Source organism: Cuculus canorus, chromosome Z (assembly GCF_017976375.1).
Source record: "Cuculus canorus isolate bCucCan1 chromosome Z, bCucCan1.pri, whole genome shotgun sequence".
Classification (NCBI taxonomy): domain Eukaryota; kingdom Metazoa; phylum Chordata; class Aves; order Cuculiformes; family Cuculidae; genus Cuculus; species Cuculus canorus.
This window is the reverse complement of record NC_071441.1, coordinates 24,516,411-24,542,704: the sequence shown is the minus strand read 5'-3', so window position 1 is coordinate 24,542,704 and position 26,294 is coordinate 24,516,411. Positions and strand designations below refer to the sequence as shown.

At 39.7% G+C, this 26,294-nt stretch overlaps 1 protein-coding gene across 4 annotated transcripts in view; it reads right to left on the bottom strand.

Moving 5' to 3' along the window:
* ADAMTSL1 (ADAMTS like 1) overlaps positions 1-26,294 on the bottom strand; it is a 391,465-nt gene that overhangs the window by 127,243 nt on the left and 237,928 nt on the right. For all 4 annotated transcript variants that reach the window (XM_054053917.1, XM_054053919.1, XM_054053918.1 and 1 more), the window contains 3 exons: positions 24,563-24,608; positions 12,462-12,698; positions 214-340 (listed from right to left, as the gene is read on the bottom strand). In XM_054053917.1, the coding sequence (XP_053909892.1) occupies positions 214-340; positions 12,462-12,698; positions 24,563-24,608 (410 nt within the window). The remainder of the gene's footprint in view (positions 1-213; positions 341-12,461; positions 12,699-24,562; positions 24,609-26,294) is intronic.

Genomic DNA, 26,294 nt, shown 5'->3' with positions numbered 1-26,294 from the left:
GTGACACAATCCTCTTCCCACAATCCTCTCTCTACCTCTACAGCCAGGGCTGTAGTATGAGCCAGCCTGCTTTAATCCAGGAGGGAAAGAACTGTTGGGGACATTCAGACTCACCATGATCACTCAACTACCAGAGAAAGACTGGGGTGAAATCCAGCTTGCAAGAAAGACATATTTCATGAAGAAGGCACCTTACCAGAGGAGGCAGCTTACGTTTATTTGCTGAGAGCTGTGACTTATACTGGCCTCGAACCAGACGGCAGGTGGACCCATCACCATTGCAGACCCCACAGTTATCTTCCTTGACAGCGCTTCCCAGCTGGCGGTCACAGCCAACGATCTGGCAAGAAAGAAAGACATGGATCAACATGAGCACCTGCTGACTGACTGCTCGATTCACCTTTGCAACTAATTACCACCAAATTTTTCTCTCAGCATCTCTAGAGGGCCATAAAGTACCATAAAGCAGTGAAAGAGGCTGAGTAAATCTGGCTGGGAGATTGTACTGAATTCAGACATGAGATAGTGAACAGGTTACTACTCAATGGCTTTTGTAGTCTGGAAAAAGAAAAGAGTATTGTTGGAGGTTGGTTTTTTTACAGCACTGTTAACATTTCTTGGTCAGAGTCCTATCAGAAATTACACTTCTTAGAGTTTCACAAAGAAAAATGCCTGAAATAGATAAGAAGACAGATAGGAAGCAGATGGATAGATAAAAGTAGAGCAGCACAGACAAATAGTAATGTGGCTGCTATCTCAGTGAAATTTTACCTGTTATGCAGTTGGGAAAACCATGTGGTTTTAATTATGCTTGACAATAATACCATTCATCACTGTGTTTAGACATTGCTAAAGATCTGATAAAGAAGGAAGGAATGGCTAAAACAAAGGAACTGAGAGTCAGAAATGCTATTACCTGCTCTGAAACTGTCTTTACACTTTCATGCAAATTGTTTCATTCAAAATTTCAAAACATTAATAGATAAATTAGGCTTCTCAGTTTGAAAAAAAGCTATAGTTCTCAGGAGAATAAAACATAAATTTATAATTAACTACCTTTAAAATTAAAATTAATGGAATACAAAAGTAGCACAAAGCTAATGCTTGTTTTTTGAACACTGAATTCTGCATCCTGCAGAACACATTCTGCATGAATTTTGCACATAAATAATTGGAATCTAAGAAATTAAACAAGCCCATACAGTGTTATCTTTATAAATATCAGAAAATGAAAGGCCTTATAGCATTCTGGTGTGCAAAGTAAGCAATAAAAAATATTTGTGTATTAATTTTACTTCTAAAGAGTTTGTGCTAAGACTCTTAGCCAAACAGAGTATTTGTGAACACAGGGAATTTTAAATAAAGTGCTTATTTCAGCTTTAAACTTTCTTGAATCTGTGCGTTTCGGTTACATCAGAGACCTGGGTCCTAGAAACTCGCAAGACCAAACAGGGCACTTATCCAGGCTCATAAAACAGTAAGTGTAGCTAGCCCACTTAAACATTCAGACTAATATTCCTTATTTGAGCAAATCTACACGCGCAGAATTGCAGATCACTGCCAGAGTGAGATATACTTCTGGGTTTAACACTATTTTTTCACTTGCCTGTGAAAATGTATGCTTTGATTAATATTCTGTATAGCAATTCAATTCACCCTTCTAATATCGTTATTTTACTAGTAGCATAATAGCAGTTTTCTTAAGTTAGTTGTCATACTGATAGTACAATTAATTCAATTTAAATCATTGTAGATTTAGAATCAGGTCTAATGGAAACTATCATCAAAATTCTTCGGTTTTACACACTTCTGCTGGGTCAGAACTGAGCGAGGCTCCTATGCTTCTGCCTGATACTATGATGTCTCCAGAGGAATTAACGAGTGCTAATGGAGTAACAGTCAAGCATAAACGATACATTTCCTTGAAAACCTAGTCATACCAAGACTGCAAGAGATAGTTTTACCACATTAAGAACACCACAAAATATAACAGTTGGATACTTGAAGCAAAGTTAATGATTACCATCTTGTGACTACACCATACAGAACTTCCAAGTACACATATACATACTGCATCAGTGATAACGTGTAAGATTCAGGTTTATCTTTTTCTGAATAACACTATCCTACAGGAGCTGAACTGCCTTTGATATATACAGATTGATTTGCTTCAACTTCCATGAATGTCTTTACATAGACAAGATGCAAAAAAATTCACTTGCATGATCTGAAAAATGTATGACATAATGCCTACAAAGCAAATTAATTTCCTTCAAATCCATTATAGCTCACTAAGCACCCACGGTGGGTCTGCTGAGAAACCGAGAATCAGAGAAAAGGCCAGAATTCCCTTTCATATCTGCTCATAATGTATTTTATATTCACTCAACAGTTCAGTCTAGAGTGGTATCCAAATCTGCATGCCTTCATCTATTTTGAAAAAAACATGTGAGCCGGCTGGATGTGAAAAAGGCTGGATCTTAAATCCAGGTATGAGGCAGCCAAATTAAAACTCAATCTTTACTACTTTAAAGCCTTTAGAACTTCAAGAATCATCAGCTCACATGATGCCACAGACTGCACTCTGATTCAAGTTAATTTATAAATTGAGCAACTTGGAGCTAGGTCACAACTTGTAGAAGAAACTGCCAAGAAAATATCAGGTGTAAAAGGAAGTTATATTCAGATCATTGTTCTTTTTGAGATGGACAGCCATTGATGTTGTATAGCTGTATTTCAAATGGAAGTATGAACAAAATGGTGACCTCTTGTGAACATTAAAACTTGTGTGGTATGTACAAAATGTGATTTAATCTTCCTGTACTTGGTAATCTCTCAGATAAATCTATACTGCGAGAAATTAAATAAATTTCCCATTTTTTCCCAAGGTTTCTGCAGAGCTTTTTGGTTTACTCTGTTAGATTATCTGTCTTGATAGATACCCAGATCTCTGGGAATGTGCATGAACTTTTAATTAAAAACCCTTATGAGTGATTAACTAATGTTCCCAAGCTCATCTTTTTTTTTTTCTCTCCCCCCCTGCTTTCACAGGGAAATCCTTCTTCCATCTTCTGAAGGTAATTAAATTTAGTAAAAAAGTTGTTAGTCTTTGCAATGGAATTACTGACGCTTTAAAATGAAAAATACTGCTTGTAAACTCTTATTACTTTTTAGTGGCTCTTATGTGAAAACATTATATAAACTGGACTCTTATGAAAGCAAAAGATCAGACAAGGAAATATTAAAATGCTCCTGAAAAAAATACACAGATCATGAGAATAATAATTTTTGTCTCCACGAAGAGAAGAAACACTGGCTTGGCTGAGTTGAGACAAGAATATATAATTTCCATTACATTATTTTTACTCTCCATCAAGGCTGCAGAGAACTCACTGCAAAAGATAGAGATATGAGCGAAAATACATCACCATGCCCCCTGAAATCTGCAGGGAGTTAGAAAGAAACATGAAAGCAGAACCATTTCTTTCAGCATTCACCTTTAATATGAATAAAACAAAGAGTGGAAGTTTTGGAATGGCTGTTAATAGGGATGCCAAAGATGCAACACACTAAGACAGACCCAGCTGTCAGGAAAAGTAGATTCACTTAGACAGCAAAGTTAGGACACCCTGGCAAGACACTGATATATGGGCATACTCATCTAATTAGGGGTCACTGAGGACTCATCATGAAAATGAGCACCATGGAAATACTGCTTCATCACCTTGGTAGGCAAAGGAGTGAAAAGAGATAATGTACCTTTAATCTACTGCTCGGCATAATGGTTTGGTGGACACAGTTTGAAACAAAATACTGACATTTTTGAATCAGAGGTCTGGGGAATATTTCTCTCTCTAAAAAGCTTTGAAATGTCAACTCCTCATCTTCATTTCAAACTAGAACCAATGCTGAAATTCAGAAATTTCTGTGGGATGGAAACCTCCTTTTCCAATGCATTCTAGTCTTGATCTTAATACATCCGGGGGGATGGGGTGGGAGACGAAGTCTTTTTCAATCGATAAAGGGCTGCAAAGGAAAGCCCACTCCCTCCCCCCCCGCCCCAGAAATGAAAATGGATTACTGCAATAAGTTGTGCCTGGAAATGTTCTGAAGTAAGCAGTTTTTGTGCTCATTTCTATTACATGTTAAACTTCTTCTCCTTAAAACAGGGTAATGAAGCACAGACTTTCCACACTGAAATCTTTTGAGTTTCAGATTGCTGAAGTGTGGTTAGAGGCCTGAACTGCAGACTGTTACCACACAAAACATCAGAAATAGTTCCATTCAGTTCCCTGACAATATAAACCAATCCCTATTAAAATCAAGAAAATGCACTTATAAGTTCAATGGGCTTTGGCTAAAGCTCTTGCATATTTCTAAAGGTGTTCCCATGAAGCTCATTGCTGTTGTGTTTAAATGCCCTTACAGCAGTAAAGGCAGATCATGCAGAGCTCTGGAGGTCCCACTACTTGGGAGCTGTTAGCCATGCTGTGCCAGAGTGAGGAAATCACAGCTGACTACCAACTCCTCACCCAGGTCTTTACCATCTCTAAAGTGAGCTGATTTCTTATTCTTCTTATGGGCTTAGCATAAAAAAGTTAGCAACAAAAAGCCAGGATGATAACAGCTAATCTCTACCTGGCCAAGTCTGTATTGTTTACTGGCATAAGACACCACAGTTCTGCTCAGAGGTAAAGATTCCATATTACATTTTAGGCTGAAGTCCCATACTTCATGCTGAGTTTGACTCACCATCCTTACTTCCATTTACTTCACTGACTGTCAGTCAGCTGACAAAACAGAAATTAGGGATATTCCTAACTCTGAGATACATTCACAAAATAATTTTCACAGGGCAATAGAAGAAAAAAAGATGGTCGGCAAGTTAGCAGAACAACTCCTCATGTATAGTTTAAAGCCATCGAGGTAAAAAAACACAACAGGAGTTGGAGCTAAGTCACTAAGTGTGTGCATGAATGTTATGTGTGTATATTCCCCTAATGGACATGAACTCTGGCTCAGTTTAGCAGATTTTTCCCAGAAGTAAAACTGGACCAGCAATGACAGGTTCTGCTTCAGCCCTGCTAGGCTGGAAATGCCCTGAAGTAAGAAGTTTTCATAATAATTTCTATTCAGTATTAAGAAACTCTGGGCAGGAAGTAATGTAATAAAGCAAGCTTGCAAATCTAGCCAATTATAAAAAAATCTTTCTGTTTTTCAGGGGGCTTGTCTGCAGTTCAAACACAAGACGTTCTGAGAATCTGAGAAAAACAAGTTGCCCTTCACATAGATACTAATGAGAGGCTTAATCTGGGACTTGTATTGGTTGTCACTGCTCAGCTGAGGAGAGTTTTGGATCACAGCCACTATTTCAACTGGGTCCAAAATCCTGTTTTACAATTAGGATGAAGAGCTGTTGCACTTTTTAAATTACTGTGGAGAGAACAAGCTCCAGGCTGTCCAGCAAACTAGAACCAGACTGTGGTCTGTGACACAGGGACTTGCAACCCCTGCCAAAGTGATATCTGTCCTTCAGTTCACTTACACCTTATGATGACAGTTTGCAGCCTCAGCATTTACTGGCATAGCCTGACATTATCCTGTAACAAGTAGTCTTGTGCACCACAAAGCACCAGGCAGGATCCTCCCACGTGCCAAAGAACTTAGATGCAAGCACACCACAATCAGCAACTAAAACTGAAGTCTGTAAGAAGGTTTTCAGAATGTACTCCCCTGGCGCTTGAGCCAAACACAACTTGCAACTGCTCAAGCAGTATAAACAAACTTCAGTCACTGAGAGTAGGCAAACTGTTAAATATAACAACTGGAGTGTCTGAGATCCACCTCCCAACACACTAAGCATGTGCCTGGCCAGCTCAGTGACTTGTTGCTTCTTACCTTATCAACCACTGATCCACTGGAAGCAACCTGCAGATCCTGCTTGGTATCTGACTCATCAGCCCAACATTCTCAGCTAGACAGGCTTCTCTGCTCTAACTGTTTTTAAAGCCAGACCAAGACCCTCATGGAACCTCACTCAACAAGCACTGCAGAAACAATACTTCGAGAACCAGTGGTTCAGCCAAAGCTCTGAAATCAAAGAGCAAACACTCAGCAGCAGAAGGAACTCAAGAGAAATTCCTATTTCTCAGGTTTCCCTCAGGGAAATGAATAAATGTAACCTCATTCTGAAACCACTCTTGATTTTATAAGAAACAATTTAATTAATTTAAAAGCTATAACTTCTAAATGAGGATTTTCAGCAGCATTAAAATCATGGATGTGGGAAAAGGCAACTCCTGTCCTTATAAGGGAATTTCATTATGGAATCTTTCTACATAAAAAAGATCAATTTTTTTCAGGTCCAGTCATACATAATCAACCAATTCATTGTGTGGGTCAACACTGGAGACACCACAGAAGTGGAAACAAAGCTGTTGGAGAATGGCTCAAAGAACAAGGACATGGCTCTTTAAAAATGCTACATTCAAGCAAATCATAGGCCTGCACAATAGACCGAATGGAGGAGTACTGAGAAGCTGCACAATCATGTTGATAGCGTGAACTGGCAAGGACACTGAGGCCTTGACTAGTTCCATAAATAACCTTAGGAAACTAGCTGTAGAAAGTATGAGAAACTCGCTTAAGCTGAAACTGCAAGTAGGAGGACACATGTAAAAACCTTACCCTTAGGCTTCGCCAATCAGAGTAGGATTAGTAGGCATAATTAACTTGCACTGTATATAACTGAGCTATCTGAAGGCAATAAACGGAGCCTGCTTATAACTCATATTGAGTTGTGCACGTCTTCCTTTCTCAACAAAAAACAAGGGCCTCTGAACCTCCCTCACAACACAAAGCCATGCCTAATTAATTCTGTGATAATACAGAAATCTAGATGCTGCTTTTCTGTAAGGAGCAACATTTAAACAGATGACAAGAGGAAGGAAAAAGGCTTTTGTGATTATTCATATTGACTTACCCATTTAATTCACACTCTTCTTTGGCTTTGGCTCGATTTGGGTTCACATGTCTGTATTTTGCCAGAGTAAGAATGAGTTTCTGCTGTATTTTTGCATGTTTAGGCTCTTATTGATGAAGAAGAACAACCCCCCTGACTTTGTTTTAGTCAGTGCTCTACAGCAGGTTGTTATTGAAATGCTTAATTTTCTCAAGAAGAATCAACATATTGTCTGCACAGATAGATATTTAGCATTTCCAGGAGAACACTTTGCCAGGTTTTGTAGAAAATAAAAATACCACAACAGAGCATGATTGCAAAGACCACTATAAGTCAAAACTCATCAAGGCAGCTCTCCTTCAGCTTCCTCAGAACAACATGCTTGAGAAATCAAAAGTAAATTCAATGCAGTCTGCCATTTGGACCCATTCTCTTCTCCACGAAACATTAAACTGTAAAAGCATCTAATCAGCATTTGTGAAAAATTACATTTTGCTGTGATTTTTTGTCAGCTCTGGTGACTTCATTACCTGCTTGATATTGCCACTCAGACCTCTTTTCTATTGGGTGTACAAGCTTCCTTCTCTTAGGCAGGCTTTTTTCTATTGACAGGAGCCAGTCCGCAGTCAGCTGGATCAAAGGGGATCTAGATCCAGTGCTTTGCTAATAACAGTGACAGCACGGGCTTTCTGCTGCTTCAGGAATTCACAAAATCTGTGTTATCCCACAGCTTAAATACCTGTGAGAGACCGCATGTCCCCAAGCCACTGATGAAACTGCTTAGTCTATGTGGTACTCCAACCCGCCACTCAGCATGTAAGAAGACTGCACGCAAGATCTACAAGAAGACACTTAAGATGACAGAGGAAACTAGCTGAAACACCTGAAGTCTCCCTGTCCTGGAGCTTCACAGTAATTGGAAGCCTTGCCACAGTCTTCAGTAAGAATCACACATCTCTTTTGGTGGGATCTCCCAAAACTGCCCAGCCAGCACAGACATCTTGCTAGCTTCACACATCAATAAACCCTCCATGCTGCTCTACACATCTCAGGTTTTCAGGTATGCTAATGAAGTATATGGACACAGATGACTTCCTCATAACTATAACTGAACTCTTAGGAGTCTCTCTCAGGAGTCTCCAAACTGCTCTTTTGAATCCACCTCTTTCCAATTTATAGCCATTGCCCCTAGTCTTATCACTACATGCTTTGTAGAAAGTACCTCACCAGCTTTACTGTTGCCCTTTGCAGGCACTGGAAGGTCGCTATAAGATCTCCTTAGAGCCTTCTCTGCTCCAGGCTGAACAAATCCAGCTCTCTCAGCCTGTCCTGTATGGGAGGTGCTCCAGTCCAGCTCCTCTACAGTGAGGGAGGCTTTATCCCTTTGGTCACCATCTTGTTGTCCCACGACCCAGGAGAGGTGAGGAGAGTGGTTGTCAGTGAGGACTGAGGCAAAAAAGTTGTTGAGTACCTCAGATGACTGAGAAATTGCTCCATGCTGAGGAAGGCTCCAGAAATTAGACCAAATACTTGTTAGATGCAAGGGCATTCAACTGAACTATCACATTTTTGCCTGAAAACATCCACTTTATTTTAAACTTGCTAAGAGTCTTAGTAGAGTTGTAGCCTGCAGCTACTACTGCAACTACATAGAAATAACTTCTATGTTCATATTTTGTCTGCTCTGAAATTTTATGTGCATTCACTGTACTTACAGAAGAAAGCTTATTCACACAAATGTTACAGAGCAAGAATACTCTGCTTTGTTTTTCCATAATACTATGGTTTTCCATTATTTTAAAAGACACTATATAGTGGCCACAGAAGAATGTTGCTTTCAAAGAAGGTTCACTGTTAATTCTGGTAACTTTCATACTGTTTTCCATTCTGTGCTGCTTAGGTAGTATTAGCTATTGTCATGATAGATACTAAAGCAGTTGCTATTCTAAAGCACACTACTAGGGTGAACTGAGTTATGAACCTTCTAATGCAATACCTCTACTGTTATATAGGACTGGCTAGCAGGGATGCACCGTGACAAGAATACTTTGAGCTGCTTTAAATTTGACACACCCAGACCCAAAAAATTATTCACTGTGGGTAATGCAGCATGAGCATCTGTATTTCATTTTATCTAAGGGGAGCCTCCTGAAAAATGGTGCTGTAACTGTGAAACACATGGAAAATGTTGGTGAAGAAACTGCATGTTGAAGATTTAGAAAATACGCAATCATTGTGTTTATGCATTAAAAATTATTCAACCATCCTAGAGTATATAAGGGAAGAGTTAATTTATCTGAAATTAAACCCAGGAGTTAGAAGAGCAGAATGAGGCTCCAATGATCCAAGAGGAGGAGGTTAGAGACTTGCTTGCCCAGCTAGACACCCACAAGTCTATGGGGCCCGATGGGATCCACCCAAGAGTATTGAAGGAGCTGGCAGATGTCCTTTCCAAACCCCTTTCCATCATCTTCCAGTGGTCTTGGCTGACTGGGGAAGTTCCACTAGACTGGAGGCTGGCTGATGTTGTGCCCATCTACAAGAAGGGTTGCAGGGAGGATCTGGGGAACTACAGGCCTGTCAGTCTGACCTCAGTGCTGGGGAAAGTCATGGAACAGGTGATCTTGAGTGCTATCATGAAGCACATGCAAGAGAACCGGGTGATCAGGCCCAGTCAACACGGGTTCACAAAAGGCAGATCTTGCCAAACTAACCTGATCACCTTCTATGACAAAGTGACTCGACTACTGGATGGGGGAAAGGCTGTGAATGTAGTCTTCTTGGACTTTGGTAAAGCCTTTGACACAGTTTCTCACAGCATTCTGCTTCAGAAACTGTCAGCCTCTGGCCTGGATGGGCGCACACTCTCCTGGGTTGAAAACTGGCTGGATGACCGGGCCCAGAGAGTGGTGGTCAATGGAGTTAACTCCAGCTGGAGGCCAGTTACAAGTGGAGTTCCTCAGGGCTCGGTACTGGGTCCAGCCCTGTTCAATGTCTTTATCAATGACCCGGATAAAGGCATTGAGTGCACCCTCAGCAAGTTTGCAGATGACACTAAGCTGGGTGGAAGTGTGGATCTGGTGGAGGGTAGGAAGGATCTGCAAAGGGATCTGAACAGGCTGGATCACTGGGCCGAGGCCAACGGCATGAGGTTCAACAAGGCCAAATGCCGGGTCCTGCACTTGGGGCAAAACAACCCTATGTAGTGCTACAGACTGGGGGAAGAGTGGCTGGAGAGCTGCACGGAGGAGAAGGACCTGGGGGTGCTGGTTGACAGCCAATTGAACATGAGCCAGCAGTGTGCCCAGGTGGCCAAGAAGGCCAATGGCATCTTGGCTTGTATCAGAAACGGTGTGACCAGCAGGTCCAGGGAGGTTATTCTCCCTCTGTACTCAGCACTGGTGAGACCGCACCTTGAGTACTGTGTTCAGTTCTGGACCCCTCACTACAAGAAGGATGTTGAGGCTCTGGAGTGCGTCCAGAGAAGAGCAACGAAGTTGGTGAGGGGGTTGGAGAACAAGTCTTACAAGGAGCTGCTGAGAGAGCTGGGGTTGTTTAGCCTGGAGAAGAGGAAGCTGAGGGGAGACCTTATGGCTCTGTACAACTACCTGAAAGGAGGTTGTGGAGAGGAGGGAGCTGGCCTCTTCTCCCAAGTGACTGAGGACAGGACAAGGGGGAATGGCCTGAAGCTCCGCCAGGGGAGATTCAGGTTGGATATCAGAAAAAAATTCTTCAGAGAAAGAGTCATTGAGCACAGGAACAGGCTGCCCAGGGAGGTGGTCGAGTCACCTTCCCTGGAGGTGTTTAAGGAATGGGTTGATGAAGTGCTTAGGGACATGGTTTAAGGGAGTGTTAGGAATGGTTGGACTTGATGATCCAGTGGGTCCTTTCCAACCTGGTGATTCTATGATTCTAAAGAAAAAGCTGCACAAGTTAACGCCTTGTAAGAAGTATACAAGCTACAGGTTCCAGGAAAGAAAACTCAGAAAATATTATAGCAGTTTTAATTCAAATAGTATTTTTCCCCTCTAAAATCTGACAGTACTTGCTGTCACCAACCTGGTGATTCTATGATTCTATGATTCCTTAAGGACATTAGTGTTAGTGCACTTGTCTGTTTTTAAAATACTTACTTTAGCCACAGAGACAGTTAAGAAACAACATCAGTCTTCATAGTTTCAATATTGAAGCTACTTTCAGCCTTCTAGGAGTAGGAAATGTCATGACAATGCAAATCAGTTTGTTTTAGTAGTGAATGCTTATGAGCTCTGTTCCTAAGAAAAGACTTGGTTTTTTTTCAAAAAGGTATGCTTCATATTTTGACCAAAACAGAAACCAGCCTGACACAGAGTCTGAAAGCACTGCTTCTAATTTCCAGGCCACTATAGGCAGATTACTTTGAATTGTTTTCCCATTCGGATTCCTGTGCCTCCAGTTCAGTCTTTAAAAGACTATGAAAAAAAGAAGACCGAAATTAGTCAATCTCATTAGGCGATCTGGAATTCTGAGAAACTTGTATATTCGGTTGAGGTCAAGAGGTCTAGATAAAAGCTTTCCTCAGATCACAAAAGAGGTTAGCTCAGTAACTGCCTACTCTGTTTCATTTACTGCAGGACTGCTTCTGGCTCAGAACAGAAAAACAGAGAAAAAGGAAACAGGGAAAAAGGAAAAGCTTTCAAAGGCACACAAAGTGGCTGAGAATAGACTAGATAACCAACAACACATCAAGCCTACATAGATTTGAAAGAGACTACACACTCAAGCACGAATCAAGTCAATCTTTTCTGAAATTCAGGTGTTCAGTACTTACCAGAGATGGTGCAAATGTCCTCCCTTCCATCTACTTGTAGTCTACATGTGGTTTAGGATACTAAAGTCTAATGTAAATAGGCTTGAAAAAGTAAAAACACAATGGTAATAAAACCAAATTATGATGCCAATAAATTGTTTGAATGATCAACAGATATCCATGCACTATGAAATGAAGAGTTAAAAAAGTCCCCATATCTCACTTTCACCAAACAGGGATGATGAGGCCCAAGGAAATGTAGTATCTTGCTTAGTCCTGTAGCAAGTCGACGGCTGATTTAGAACTGCATCTACTGCTATGTGGTTTGTGACTTACAGGGAGCAATAATCCTCAAAGATAATGTAATTTCATAGACCTGGAAAAATTTGGTACATTCAAATGGAGAGCTAAGCCATTATTTTCCTATGGCGCTTTCAAATGAAATCTGCTACTGCAGCTAACTATAACAAACAGTTCAAAAACTACAATTACATTCCTCAAAAAAACTCCCAAGGCAACAGCATAAAGTGAGAAAATAAGCTTTGAATTTGTACACCTCTTCTAAATCAGGTAGAATTCACCAACTTTAGAGAATGAAAAAATATCATTCAAATGAAGATCCTAAAATGATACAAGTATAGAGGAGGAGTGAGAAATAGTGAATGAGAGAGATCTGAGGGGCGGAGTTAGTGAATTAAAGTGTGTCCTTACTTGGCACAAACCACTGATGCACATGTCCAGGGATTCAGTGTAGCACCGGGTCCCATCCAGAACTTTTGGCGCCAGCTCCACAACCAGAGCTGCTCCTCTGGCCTGGCACTTCAGTGAGCATGGGTTGTCAGGGTCATTGGAGACAGGAAGCCACTCGTAAAACTGTCCCTGGTACTTGACATCGTTGTGAGCAGAGCACTGCTGGGCACGAAAATCACCTGCTTCTGGTGGGCAGTCCTGTAGCAAAGAAGGAGAAAAAGGTCAGCAGGTCTGTTCAGGACAGCCAGTTGCAGCGTCGTGTTGCCAGCTGCCAGCTGTAGACAGTTTTTCAGTTTAGACAAAGAAGACTGATCAAAACAACTACAGCTACAGATAGTTCAACTGGATAATTATACCTCTTTCTTCTTTCCACAGAAGTATTTAAAGAACATCAAAACCATGTGTAAATATGTTTGAGACATAAGAAATGCACTGTATGTGTCTTAACCACAGCCCTGAAATGCTCTTGCTCAATCTCTTTCCACTTGTGCACATATATGGAGAAGCGTGTCTGCACAGCCGCTTTCTTCCAGCCAAGTTTTCCTCTTTGTTTGAAGAGAAAGAAAAAAGAATTATGTGGTTTAATTGTTTGTTTATTTAAGCTCTCTTCACTAGCTGTTTTTCCTCTCAGTGACTAAAGCACTTGATAGGGCAGCAAGAATCAGAAAAACAGAAAAAATCTGATACATATCTGCATTTCTTTAATCTAAGACTTCATAATTCACATAATTAATGACTTTCTATTATTTTCCTGGGAAGAACTTTTAAAAGCCCCTTTTTTAATCCTTCAGGAGGTTTGTAAGACATATATCTCCTACTCCACATTTAGAACATCTGATACAGAAAACAAAAAAGACTATTCATACTACCTAAAGTCTCTTGTTATTGAGAATGTGAGGTTTTCTTGCCCTCATATACTTACTTCCTTGCCATCACTTAGCACTGAAACCCATCTTCAAAACCATGACACTTCAGGCAAAATAAACATTATTTTTTTTAATCTGCTTTCCAGTTTTTGAAGTTTGAAGAATGATCTTTCAAGTTTTCCTGTGCAAGCAACCACAAAGGTTAGAGATCCATTGTTTTTTAAGAAGTAACCTGAATTTCTTACATAATTACTTGAATACAGAGCAAAGTTTTAGGAATAATATCAAATATAATGAGAACTGAGAATAAAAGCAAATGTTGACAGTATGGCTGCCTCAGATTATAGAAGTCTCATAGTCCTCCACCTTGCTGCTTTGAGGAAATTTGTTCAAATACCAGGTGAAATGAATACATGTTATAGCCTTTGCTGGAGGACTGTAACATTTTTTTCTTTTTTTTTTTTTTAATAAAGAATTGTAAATATTGATTATAGACCCGATAGGGAAGGATTTTGATGTATACACAACTAGACAACATCCTTATAAGATGCCTGTATTCTCTGTTTGTCCTCAAACTACTTCATCTTGCAGAAATTCAAATATTAATTATAACCTTACCAAAGTCTTTTTACACTCCCAACTAGGAAAATCTTGCTGCTATTGAGGTAATATGTATCATCTGAGGTTTAAATAACAACCTCTGTTTCTCAGACCTTTTTCTACACTTAAACTCACTGACACTTTTCTGCTTCTTGTAAATAGGGCAGATTATTACAATATGAATGGTGTGGGAGCTGTGTGTCACTTTATAACTTTAAAGGATCATTGTTTAGTATTAAGGTATAAAACAATGCCTGCCTGAAAAATTAAGCTTTCAAATCTCCTCTTGAAGCAAACTGGCAGAATCTTGGCTATGAATTCATCATTTGTACACCCTTAGCTCAAATCCAGGATAACCAATCTAGCCTGTCATTCACTGTGTAGTGGCAATGTAGTTATACCCATTTTGTTTGAATGTTGAATGATGTTGGATCATACGACTTTGAACATTTCTTATAGTGAACTCTACACACGTACAAGCCATGGCTTTAAGACACAGATCTTCAGCTGATATGTTTTGTACTGTGAGAGCAAATTTTCAGTTAATTTGCTTTATATTTGAGCATGATGCAGCCCAAAGGCAGTGGGCCATGCTCCAGTCAAAAGCTCTGCTGTCTAAATACAAGGGAGTACTGTTCCTGCTAGAAAAGGTTAAATGGATTAAGGCCTAAGAGAAAAAAAAAAGGATTTGGGCTAAATCTTGTTCTTCTATTTTTCTAAAATACGGATCAAAGAGCAATAATCCAGAGCTCACCCATCCTTTTTCAAAATAGAGGTCAAAAGTACAAGCTTATAACTGGAATTTCACTGTTGGAGGACTTAAACAACAGACAATTTTTCTATTGATATGTTACAGAAAATTAAAAATAAAAAAGTAAAATGTTGGAAGTATTTCAGTCCGATTTTAAAATCTCCAGAAGAACTTAGAGGCAATCGGGCCCTTTTCATGATTTAGGCAAACTACTGATACAGGACAAAGTTTGCACAGCAGCACAGAATGAAAACTGCAGAAAAATATGTTAGAATTTCATTATTCCTCTGTAGCTGTGTAATTAGGGAAAACGTGGTGTTTATGTTTTGCTTTTAAACAGAGGAAGAAGATAGTTACAGCTTTAGCCAAGATCTGGTTTAGCCCTATTTTCAAACAGAGAAAAGACAAGAAAAGAAGAACGCTGTGGTCTTACTTCCTGCCATAAAATCTTCTGGTGCATACCCTTCTCTGAATTCAGGTCTATTGGCTTGGCTTAGGCTTGTTGCAGAGATCCAAGCCAACTCTCTTGTTCAGTTCAAACTTGGCTGTACCTTTGAAACTTCCTGGCTTGTAATAGCTTTATTTTTACAAAGACAGAAAGGCCCAATAAAGCACGTGACATACAGAGTTCATATTCCTGCTTTGTACAGTATTCAATACTGTGTCTGTTTTGTTAGATTTTATTTTTAAATTAAAAAAAAAGTACAGTCAACAAGCTTTCAGGGCACAGCAAGTGACAACGACCGATGTTAAATACTTCTAGTCTTTGATATCATGATCAAAATAAAACAATGGATTTAAATAGTAGAGCTTGTGTTTACAAAAACTTTTCATGTGAAACTTAAAGCCATTCAAAGGATATATTCAGCAGTCAGAAATGCAGACGTGCATACTTATCTTGGCACACAGATATGAAAAAGGGTCACAGCCAGGCCCACCACTTTTCTCCCACTGAAATCCTGAATCCTGGCTCTCCTTGAAGGTCTTGAAGATCCCTTTCTCTCAGAAGGGAACTTTCCTTCCAGTTAGGAAAGCACAGGTACTTTCATCTACACACACATAACACCTGCATAAGCTGTGTAAAATTTTTTATACCAAAATGGACAATGCTAAGAATACTGGTCCAAATCACCCAAGATTACACACAGGTCATTGAGACAAAAAGTAGGATGTGTACAGAACTTGACACTGTTTTTTTACCATTATTCCCAATCCATGGTGGTGTTCAAGGCCACCCTGTATGAGGCTGATCTGATCAGGATGAGCAACCTGATTGAATGGAAGGTGTCCCTACCCATGTCAAGGGGATTGGAACTAGATGATCTTTAAAGTCCTTTCCAACCCAAACCATTCTATGATTAATCTCTCGACAATTTTTCTTTTTTTTCTTTTTAATTCTTTGTACTATATGTTAGTGGAGATCAGAGCCTCTTCATGCTGGTCTTTGTGTAATCATATAATGAAAGACAGATAAAAGCTCACAGCCTATAAAGGAGTATTCTAATCACTGAAAAAACAGATAAGGCAAGACCACTGTTTTGTTGCATATTAGTTTGAGCGTTAACTGCTATTTTCTTCTAAACACTTTGCCACCTTAAGAGCATTTGCCATTTTGAGGCAATATTCCTGTGCTTCATTTCTGCAGCGATGGCTGCTGCACAGGAGAAGCTATAGACTGACTCTACAAAGTGTATTCGTCTTTTAAAAAAATCAGCTTGCTTTTGATGTGTGCATGGGGACTTAGTGGAAGGAAGTCCTCTACTGCTTCCAGCTAGCACTACTTTATTGACTGGAGTAAATTTAGATTTTACTCCACCTAAGGATCTGATCCTGGAAGCTACCTGACAGTATGCTTTTTTCTCTCTACACTACATATTGACAGAAAAGAGCATGCCCACACTATGAGACAGTCAGAAATCACAGGCCAAGTCAGTGAGTGGTGAACCCAAAGTAGCACGTCTTTGCCTGGGTTATGCAGTTCTGCAAGGCATTTTGCTAACCATGCCCACATGGACTATGTTTGGATTGGAGCATGTGGCAGCACTGGTATCTGGCCACAAAAGCATCACAATCCTGCTTCAGGTTACTGGAACTTTGGTACTATAGTCTAATCTCACCAGCTCTGTTTTCTTTCGAAAATTATCTGTGGGCCTCTGCAGACATGAGAAACTCATGCCATTGCACTCCTTGAAGTATCAGAAAGAACTAATAAACTGGAAAGTCTTGCCTAAGTTAATTTATCTTCAAGCTTCCTACTCATGAGTTTTTAGGGAAGAAAATTTCCAGTCAATAGGAAACAACTGTTCCTTCTCTTAACTCTGTGAGTCCACAGATGACTGCTTAATGACCTTTAGCTTGTGAAGGCTCTTGAGATACTCCTGAAACACTGAGCCTGTGCTGGATACCCATAATCTCCATTCATCCTATCAGGTCACAACTTCTTTCACTGCAATGAAATTATATATCATTCCAAAGATGATCAGAAACCCCTTTGATGTATGAAACCTATTTTAAAACACAGGAGTTTCATCTTCATTTCTTATGCATGTAATGCTGACCATATTATTAGAGCTTCATCACTTTCTCACACCCAAATTTTATTTTTTAACTTGACCCTTGACCCTATTGTAATTCATAATGTCTATGGAGATTTGTCATGTTTGAAACCCATTCAAAACAATTTTCCATTAACCAACAAACCAGTGGAGAAGATAAGATGAATCCCAGATGTCCCTTGATGGTGATAAATAGATCAGATTTCATGGGACAAAGGAGGGTCAGGCTTTTTAAAGTTTTCTTAGTGAGTGAAATGTGGAAGATTATATCTAAGCTGTGACAGGTGAAAACAGTCGAGGAACCTTAGAAGAGTTTACAGTATTTGTGCTTGTATATTTGCAGAGGCCAAGAATGATTTACTGTATCTGGAGCTTTCCTTTGTGCAAAAAATGACTAACAACAGGACTGCCCTGTGCAGCGTCTGACAGAACAGCTTATTGAATCAGTTCCATGAAGTATACATGGTGTTTCAGCCACACCAGTTTTCACACTGAGAAAGAAAGCCTGAAGTCCTCAAGTAGAAGCTTGCCTAAGACTAGGTAAGAGCATTAGATGAAAGTACAGAGACTTACAAAATACAGGAATTTAACGGAAACTCCACTTGACCCTGAAGCCTTGTTGAGTGCCCTGCTTGACATAAGTTTCTTGCAGCCAGATTTTATTGCTAGCCTACTGCTGTGAACTTCTAAATAGGTTAGGATCACGCATAGCTGCTTAGACCGAGAGGAGCTTATACTATAGCTTTCTCTGACAATTCCAAGAGACTGCAATATCTGACAGAGAAAAGCATGGGATAGATGATATGAACAAAGTAAATGTGGTAATCGCAGCATATGCCTCTACTCTGCATTGAATAAACATAGAGTCAAGATGAGGGCTAAAATAGTCAGGGAAGTATAAAACTAAACCTCCATGAATACTTGTCATTAGCTACATTTATAATTTTTTTTTTTTTACAAAAATGTGAAGTGTTTAACTTGAAATAGTTCCAGATATTTCAGTCAAAAAATAATACAAGCACATACCCTTAGAGTACACTTTCCTAAAAGCACCAAGGGTGCCATGTTGGCTGACCAAAAGGAAATATTAAAATAAAATAAAATATTATCAGAAATATTGAATTTAAGTCTATGAATAATCCAGAGCCCTGAAGAGTCCTTAAAAGGGTCCTGAAAAGCCACTGTCACAAAAGTGATTCAGGTTGTTTGGTCTACAAAGCATCTTGATGCACTCACATTGAACAGCAGCAATGGGTTGTTGGGGGTTTTTTCCCCCTAGTTGGAGATTCACAGGTCTGTTTGCTGAGAAGACAGCAAATCCAGAAGTCAAAGCTGCTACCATTAACAACATGCTAAAAGCACTTGTTTCCAAGTATAAGGAAAATTTCCTAGATAACACTCTGAGGTTTTAGAATGCACCCATTCTGAAATAAGATGATAGTTATTAAAATCCAGCATTTTGAAGAACAGACTGTAGTCACAATAAATGATCTGAGTTGGGAAGAATTTCCACTTAAAAAGTAAACTGACATTGAGTAAATCTGGTGTTAATACGGAGATATGTGTAGCCATTACAGGGTTATTTTATTTCATTTTACTGCAAAATGCAAACTAGGAGGTTTGATTGCAAAAAGCTCCACATGACATTTCTAGCTAATAGAGGGTAGAAAAATTAAATCCTGCTAATAATTTTTGTAGGTCTGGTGGTGATGCTTCTCATACACACAAGCCAATGATTCTGAGAATTATGCACTTAGGTTTGACACTTTCCAACACACTGGGCTTTGGTGCATGGAAAGAGGGTAGAGTCATTTTGTTGAAATTAAGATGAACAGTATCAGTGCTGGTACATACAAAATGCAGCACAAGCTGGTAAGAAATTTGGATGGAAGTAGCTTAGCTGAATGCAAGACAAAAAAATGGAGGATGTCATTACACTTGGTATTTCAGCCAGGTGAAGAAAGTGAGGTATATATAATAAAGTGCTACAGGTGGTGGTTACAAGTTTTGGTGGCCTGATGAATGGATTCCACTATCTACAATTTTTACTTTAGGCTTAGCAGAACTGCTCCAAACCTTGTAAAATAGCTAGTAATGCTGTGCAGCTTCCTGCATTGTCTATTTTCAGGTTGAACACCAAAATCTCAAGAGCAGCTTTATATGCAGTGTTCATCACCGTGTTGGCAAGTATAAGCAAGTAAATATGAAATGCAAAGTCATAGACTCAGAATGGTTTGGATTGAAAGGGACCTTAAAGATCATCTAGCTCCACCACCCGTGCCATGATCAGGGACACCTTCCACTAGATCAGGCTGCTCAAGGCCCCATCCAACCTGGCCTTGAGCACTTCCAGGGAGGGGGCAGCCATAACTTCCCTGGGCAACCTGTGCCAGTGCCTCACCACTCTCATGATGAAGAAATTCTTCATGATGTCCAATTTAAATCTTCCCCTCTCCAACTTACAGCCATTTCCCCTCATCCTATTACTACATGCCCTTTTAAAAAGTCCCTCCTCAGCTTTCTTGTACAACCCCTTACAGTACTGGAATGCGGTTATAAGGTCTCCTTAGAGCCTTCTCTTCTTCAGGCTGAACAACCCCAACTCTCTCAGCCTGTCCTCATAGCAGAGTGCTCCAGCCCTCTAATCATCTTTGTAGCCCTCCTCTGGACCTGTTGAAACAGTTCCATATCCTTTTTATGTTGAGGTGGAGTCTCACAAGAGCTGAACAGAGGGGTAGGATCACCTCCCTCAACCTGCTGGCCACGCTTCTTTTGATACAGCCCAGGATACGGTTGGCCTTCTGGGCCGCGAGCGCACACTGCTGGCTCATATTGATCTTCTCATCAATCAGCACCCCCAAGTCCTTCTCTGTAGGGCTGCTCTCAATCACATCATCCTCATCCTGTAATGAAATTGTGGGTTGCCCCAGCCCAGGTGTAGCAGCTTGCACTTGGCCTGGTTGAACCTCATGAGGTTCACACAGGCCCACTTCTCCATGTTGTCCAGGTCCCTCTGGATGACATCCCATCCTTCCAGTGTGACAGCTGAATCACTCAGCTTGGTGTCATCTGCAAACTTGCTGAGGGTGCACTCGATCTCACTGCAAATATAATTGATGAACACATTAAACAGCACTGGTCCCATCACTTGTCATGGATCTCCATTTGGATATTGAGCCGTTGACCACTACTCTCTGAATGCAATCATCCAACCAATTTTTTATCCGCCAAACAGTCCACCCATCAAATCCATCCCTCTCCAATTTAGACAGAAGGATGTTGTGGGGGACTGTGTCAAAGGCTTTACAGAAGTCTAGATAGATCACATCTGTTGGTTTTCCTGTGTCCGCTGATGTGGTTACCCTATCATAGAAAGCACAGAAGGTCATTTGGGAATGAAGTGTCATTCAGCATTCTCATGAATCTCTGGGGCTGATTCAGAAGGGAGTGCCTTAAAAGGGAAAAATGTCAGTGAAAATAAAAATGGTTTTGATCACAAAAAGGTGTTTGATAACTGAGGAAAATAAAGGGAGAAGGCATGAAAACTACATATTACAACAAAAAAACCCTTTTTTATGTAAATGATGGAAGAGAAAGCAAAAAACAAAAAGAGTGGCAGAAGAACTGAAAAATGAGAAAGGACAAATAAAATGGTATGATAGCATGGTACAAAAGCCAGAGAGAACCTGGCAACTAAGAATGTGCCTTGAAGAAGGAACAGAACGTAAAAAGAGAACTAGTAAAAAAATTCTACATGCATTTTGGAAATACTTTTGTTTATTTTGCATAATGTTTAGTTTATTTTGCATAACAACCCAGCTAGATACAAAAACATGTTTCCACCACATTCACAGTAATTTCCTAAAGAAAAACAAATGACTTCCTCTCTCTCCACATGATTATATTCCAAAATGGCTGGAAACATACTTGGAGTCAATATGAATAGTAAGAAGTAAAAAAGCGGATGCAATTCAACCCTAAATCATCTTCAGAGTCCCTCACTCCTCTTTCACTATTTACACATGTGGCTTCATATCCATAATCTTTCCAGTTTCTGATCAACACCCAGCAAAGCAAGTGGTGAACATACTGGAAGAGATTTGTTCCTTTAAAGATTGCTCAGAAGATTTATAGACAGCAGTATCAACCTCTCTTGCATTCTATACTATGCAAAATGGTTCATCATCCCTAGAATAATATCAGTGAGGAAACAGACGCACACTTTCTTCCCTTGACTCTCTTTTCCTTTATCTCCTTCTTCCCCACCCCCCACCCCCCCCCCCCCAAATTTAATTTTGGGATGAATTAAAACCAGCTGTAACAAAATCTTGCAAATGATAGTGCCTATGAAAACGTGTTCATTGCCAGACTCCAAAAAGTATTCTTCTCATTCTCAAATTTCACCTTTGAAAGTTTACTTTCGGTATACGTGACTACCTATTCTTTTCTGTAAGAGGACAGCTATCTATACAAGGAAAAAAATCAAAACAAACAAAAACCCCATGCCAGTTCAACAGAAGACAGTTCGTAGAAAATAAAAGCACTAGTTATTTTATAAACAATAGCATGAGTCCTCAAGATATGCACAAGCTAATGGTAATGAAACTTGTATTTCAGGACTCACTGATTTCCACAAGGATCAAATAGGAATTTTCCACAAAGCATGACAGCTAGCTTTGCGGGTAGAATGGGGAAATGCAAATCTAGGTCTCATTGAGCCTGGAAGTTCCATCCTCTGGATTTTCAATGTCTTTGTGGATGAAATCTTAGAAAGTAAAGTCTGAGTTATCAAAAATAGAAACAATATAATGTGCCTTTTCCAACGCAGAATACCATGACAAACCATGGGGTTCATGAATTGTTTTCAAGATCTAATCTGTGTGCATATATACCTGGATTTTGGAGACAAAAACAGTAGACTACATTAAAGAGAAAGTATATGGGTTTTTTTTTTTTGGCATTCTGAAAGAGATAAACAATATTTCAGTGGTACAGCTATACAACTCAATGCCAGAATGGATTTCACAGCCCAGATGCAGGTTTAGGCTTCCAAAACTGATTTAGGTTTCCACTGCTTCTGCATAAGGCATTTCAAAGTATACCTAGCCATAGAAACATAGGGCTGAGGACCACTACAGCTTGCAGCAGGATCCTGCTAAAAGTTCTGATGCCTATCATGGTGACAGTGTCCTTGCAATGACTAATGTTGTAAACGCTGGTGCACAGTATCTCAGATTAGCAAAGACGATACGTGGAAAGACGTATAATATGTTAAATTGAATAAAATGTTCAACATACTTTAAAAATAGAAAATACTTTCCCCTGAAATCAAACATCTGCAAAATTAACACAGTCAAGTACTCTCCTTAAGACATAGAGCTGTATTTGGAGGGCCTGGTCAAAGTGTGATGTAGGCAGAAACTTGAGAATCGTTTGATTTATTGCTAGTTGTGCATGTTTACAAAATACTAATAAGAAAAAAATGAAAACTCATTTAACCCTTTTATTAAGGAAAAGAGCAATGTAGCACAATCCATTCTTTACCCTCTGTGAAAAAAAAAAAAAGAGGTTAAAATCATAAATGCAGTCTTGCGTCTTCATAACTCAGTGGCAAAGTTGTCATTGATTTCAGTAGAGTAAACTACTTTGGAAGTTTCAGTGTGGATTATCTGGTATGAAATAATTAAGTTCTGTAGCTGAATGCCTCACTGTTATGTTGGAAAGTCTGCAGCCAGTATTGCCAAATAAAAGGTATGTAAAGAATTGCCTGACAAAACTATGCAAGGTTTTATTTTGAAGGAAAACTGTTCAGATGCACATTTCCAAAACAGAACCTAAGCTAAAAATAACATTTAAAAATAATTCCTTATATTGGAAAGTTAAGCTGAATGATTCCAAAATAAGGTCTGCAACACAGGTAAACTCCAGCCTCTCATCGGGCTGGTCCAGGAATAACTGATGACAGCAAAGCAGGATGCCAGTTTGTCTCACTGCTCTTAGCATACACAAGGATAGGTCAGAAGATGAAGGAGACTTTCACAACACGCATGCATTCACGAACCAAATCCAAACTGATGGCTCTAACTGTAGTCCAATCAGCCTTTAACAGTATCTCTTTTTTTTTTCCCCCGTTTTGCTTCATATTCTACAGACCTACAGCATGCAACTTTACTGACACAAATCAACCTTTGCATTCCCTCCATAGTTCTGGTGTAGCCTAAGTGCCTTGGAAATAGAATCTAAAACCGTCAATCAGCCAGCAGACCTATTGATTGACTACTCTAGTTGTTGTCAGTGAAGTACCATAACATATTTCAGAGGAAGAAGTGTGAGAAATCTTTCTGCATAGGAGACTACAACTCTGACAGAAGCAGTTACTTTCATTATGAACTGTGATCTATTGAAGAAAATACAAGCTAAATATGAGGGAACATTCATTTTTTTTAACTTAAACTTTTAAACTTTTTTAGACAAAGCACCTATTGAAAAGCTTCTGAATATGTCCCTGTCAGGCATGAGAAAGATTGGCTCAGTGCACATTTGATTTCATCTTCGCTGGTAAAACTGACATTTCACCATGTAATTTGAGAGCTTCTACTATTCTTGGCACCCAATAAAATTTTCCATATGAAAGTCTTTATTTCCATTTTCACCAGTCAAAACACGCTTTTACTTTGGTGAGCACATAAGTTGAAGTTTCTTACTTTATTTTACTGAAAACTGTATTTATCATATACAGAAAACAAGTAAGAGGCTTTGGAAAGCGGTGCAGACTATATAAAACTGCTTTTCTGAGATAAGCAACAGAATTCCAGTGCTGTGAGGGCACAAGTGAACAGAAACAGCTATCTCTTACTAATTTGTCTTCAATCCGTAACAGCTTAATTCTCCAGTCTGACAGACTGCCCAATAAGAATCAGCTAGTTACCAAAGTAACACTGGGAACACAAGCAGCCTTGATTCTGCTGTGAAGATGGGAGGCAGAGGGTGCCAATGGTGGCGGTAGGCGTGCTGCTGATGGTGGTTATAAAGAGCAACTCTGAAGCTTCACTGACACTCTATTTGGAAAGCCTGTGACTACAATCCCTTTCAATCCATTTCAGCATCATGCTATGACCTAATGTCTCCACAAGAAATCGACAAAACTGTATTGCCCATGATCTGGTAGTGTGAAGGCAGTTTAGATTGCTACACTATTCTTGCTATCGTATTACCAAATTATTTTATGTAATATGAACATGACTCTCACATGTGCTGGTTTCTATCATTTCAAAGTTATGTTTCACTTACCACATTGCTGCACGTCTTGTAGCGGATGTTTCGTCCTTCACAGGTCCTGTGTCCAAATATTAAAACAAACCCAAAGACATTAGTAGCTGAATATAAAAAGCAAACATACAACATTTACTGGGTCAGCATTTTCCCTATAAAGATCTCTAATCATCTAGTCTCTCACCAACCCTCTTCCCCAAAATAAAGGGCTTTCTTTCCCTATAAGGTTGTTGAGGTACTTCTCATAACTCCTCAGTTTCCTACCTTTGCTTTAAAAATGAGTTTCTAAAAGGTGGCATCAGTTTATAAATGAGAGTGGAGTTCAGAGTACAGAACTTAGCTGGAAATCAACATCTGAATCACATTAAATATGCCCTGTATCTCCCAGCTATCCACAACTATTTCACAACTATTTCACATGCACACACCTCAGCACTGGCACAGTCTGAGCAACTGGACTGCCTGCTGGGAAACAACCTGCGCACTTGAAGAAAGGCAACTTGCCTACAGTGGCATGAAATGATAAGACTAGCAGGACAGGTCTTTTTCCCAATTTGATATGAGGGGAGAAGGAGAGCATAAAACTTCCCCTTGATCCACATCCCCTCGCTGCTCCCAGATCCCTCCTGCAGAACAGCATCCAAAGGCAGATGGGCCCAGCATAGGTCAAAGAGAGTATATGGCCTGATATGTGCTCTCCATAGCTCTCCTCCTTTTTCCCTGCAGCAGACTTATACCAGCCTTGATGCTGGCAGGGCTCTCAGAAAGCAGGTCAACATCCCGGTATCTCTTTAGCATGCAGTGGCATATATTCCAAGTATTTGACTTCAGTTGAAGATCTGTGTGTTTTACAAGTTCAGACAGCACATTTTGCAGAGGTCCTCAGTACAAATTCGGATTCAGGATTTATCTTTTAAAGATTATCTTTCAACAGAATATAATTCCTTACAATTTTGATTTCTTAATTTCACAATATTTTTTGTTTGTTTTTCAGGATTTAACAAGCACGCATTCCTTGAGCCTGCCAAGACAGAAGTTTTAAATCCAAACCATTTTGAAATACCCAAGAGAAAGGACAGCATCTGCATGCATTTGTGTCATTTGTGTTTTCCTTCATTTTGTTTTAAAAAACAGACTTTTCCCCTACTGTGTTAACTCTAAAATAAATTGACCAGATTTCCTTTAAAATACTGAAGTCATCTTTCTTCCCACCTTTCTCCACAAGACTTAATTGTGTACACCTATGTGAGTACAAAATCAGGACAAAACACAGCTTTGCAAACATATCACAGTGGTGTAAATTACCATAAGTGAAGCTAAACAAGCAAATAAACCCTATCACTTATTTAGAAGAAACGTATCTAGAAAAATAACGTATTATTTTGCGTAACATAGAATCATAGAATCATTAGGTTGGAGAAGACCTTTGAGATCATCAATTCCAACTTTACTTGTCTGCTACCAAATCGTGTCCCCAGGCACCTCATCTACTTGCTTTTTAAACATCTCCAGGAATGGTGACTCAACCATGTCCCTGGGCAGCCTGTGCCAGTGCTTGATAACCCTTTCTAAACCTTCCCTGACACAGTGTAAGGCCATTCCCTCTTCCCCTATCACCTGTCACTTGGGAGAGGAGACCAGCACCCTCCTCTCTGCAATCTCCTTTCAGGTAGCCATAGAGAACAATAAGGTCTGCCCTCAGTCTCCTCTTCTCCAGGCTAAACAACTCCAGTTCCCTCAGCTGCTCCTC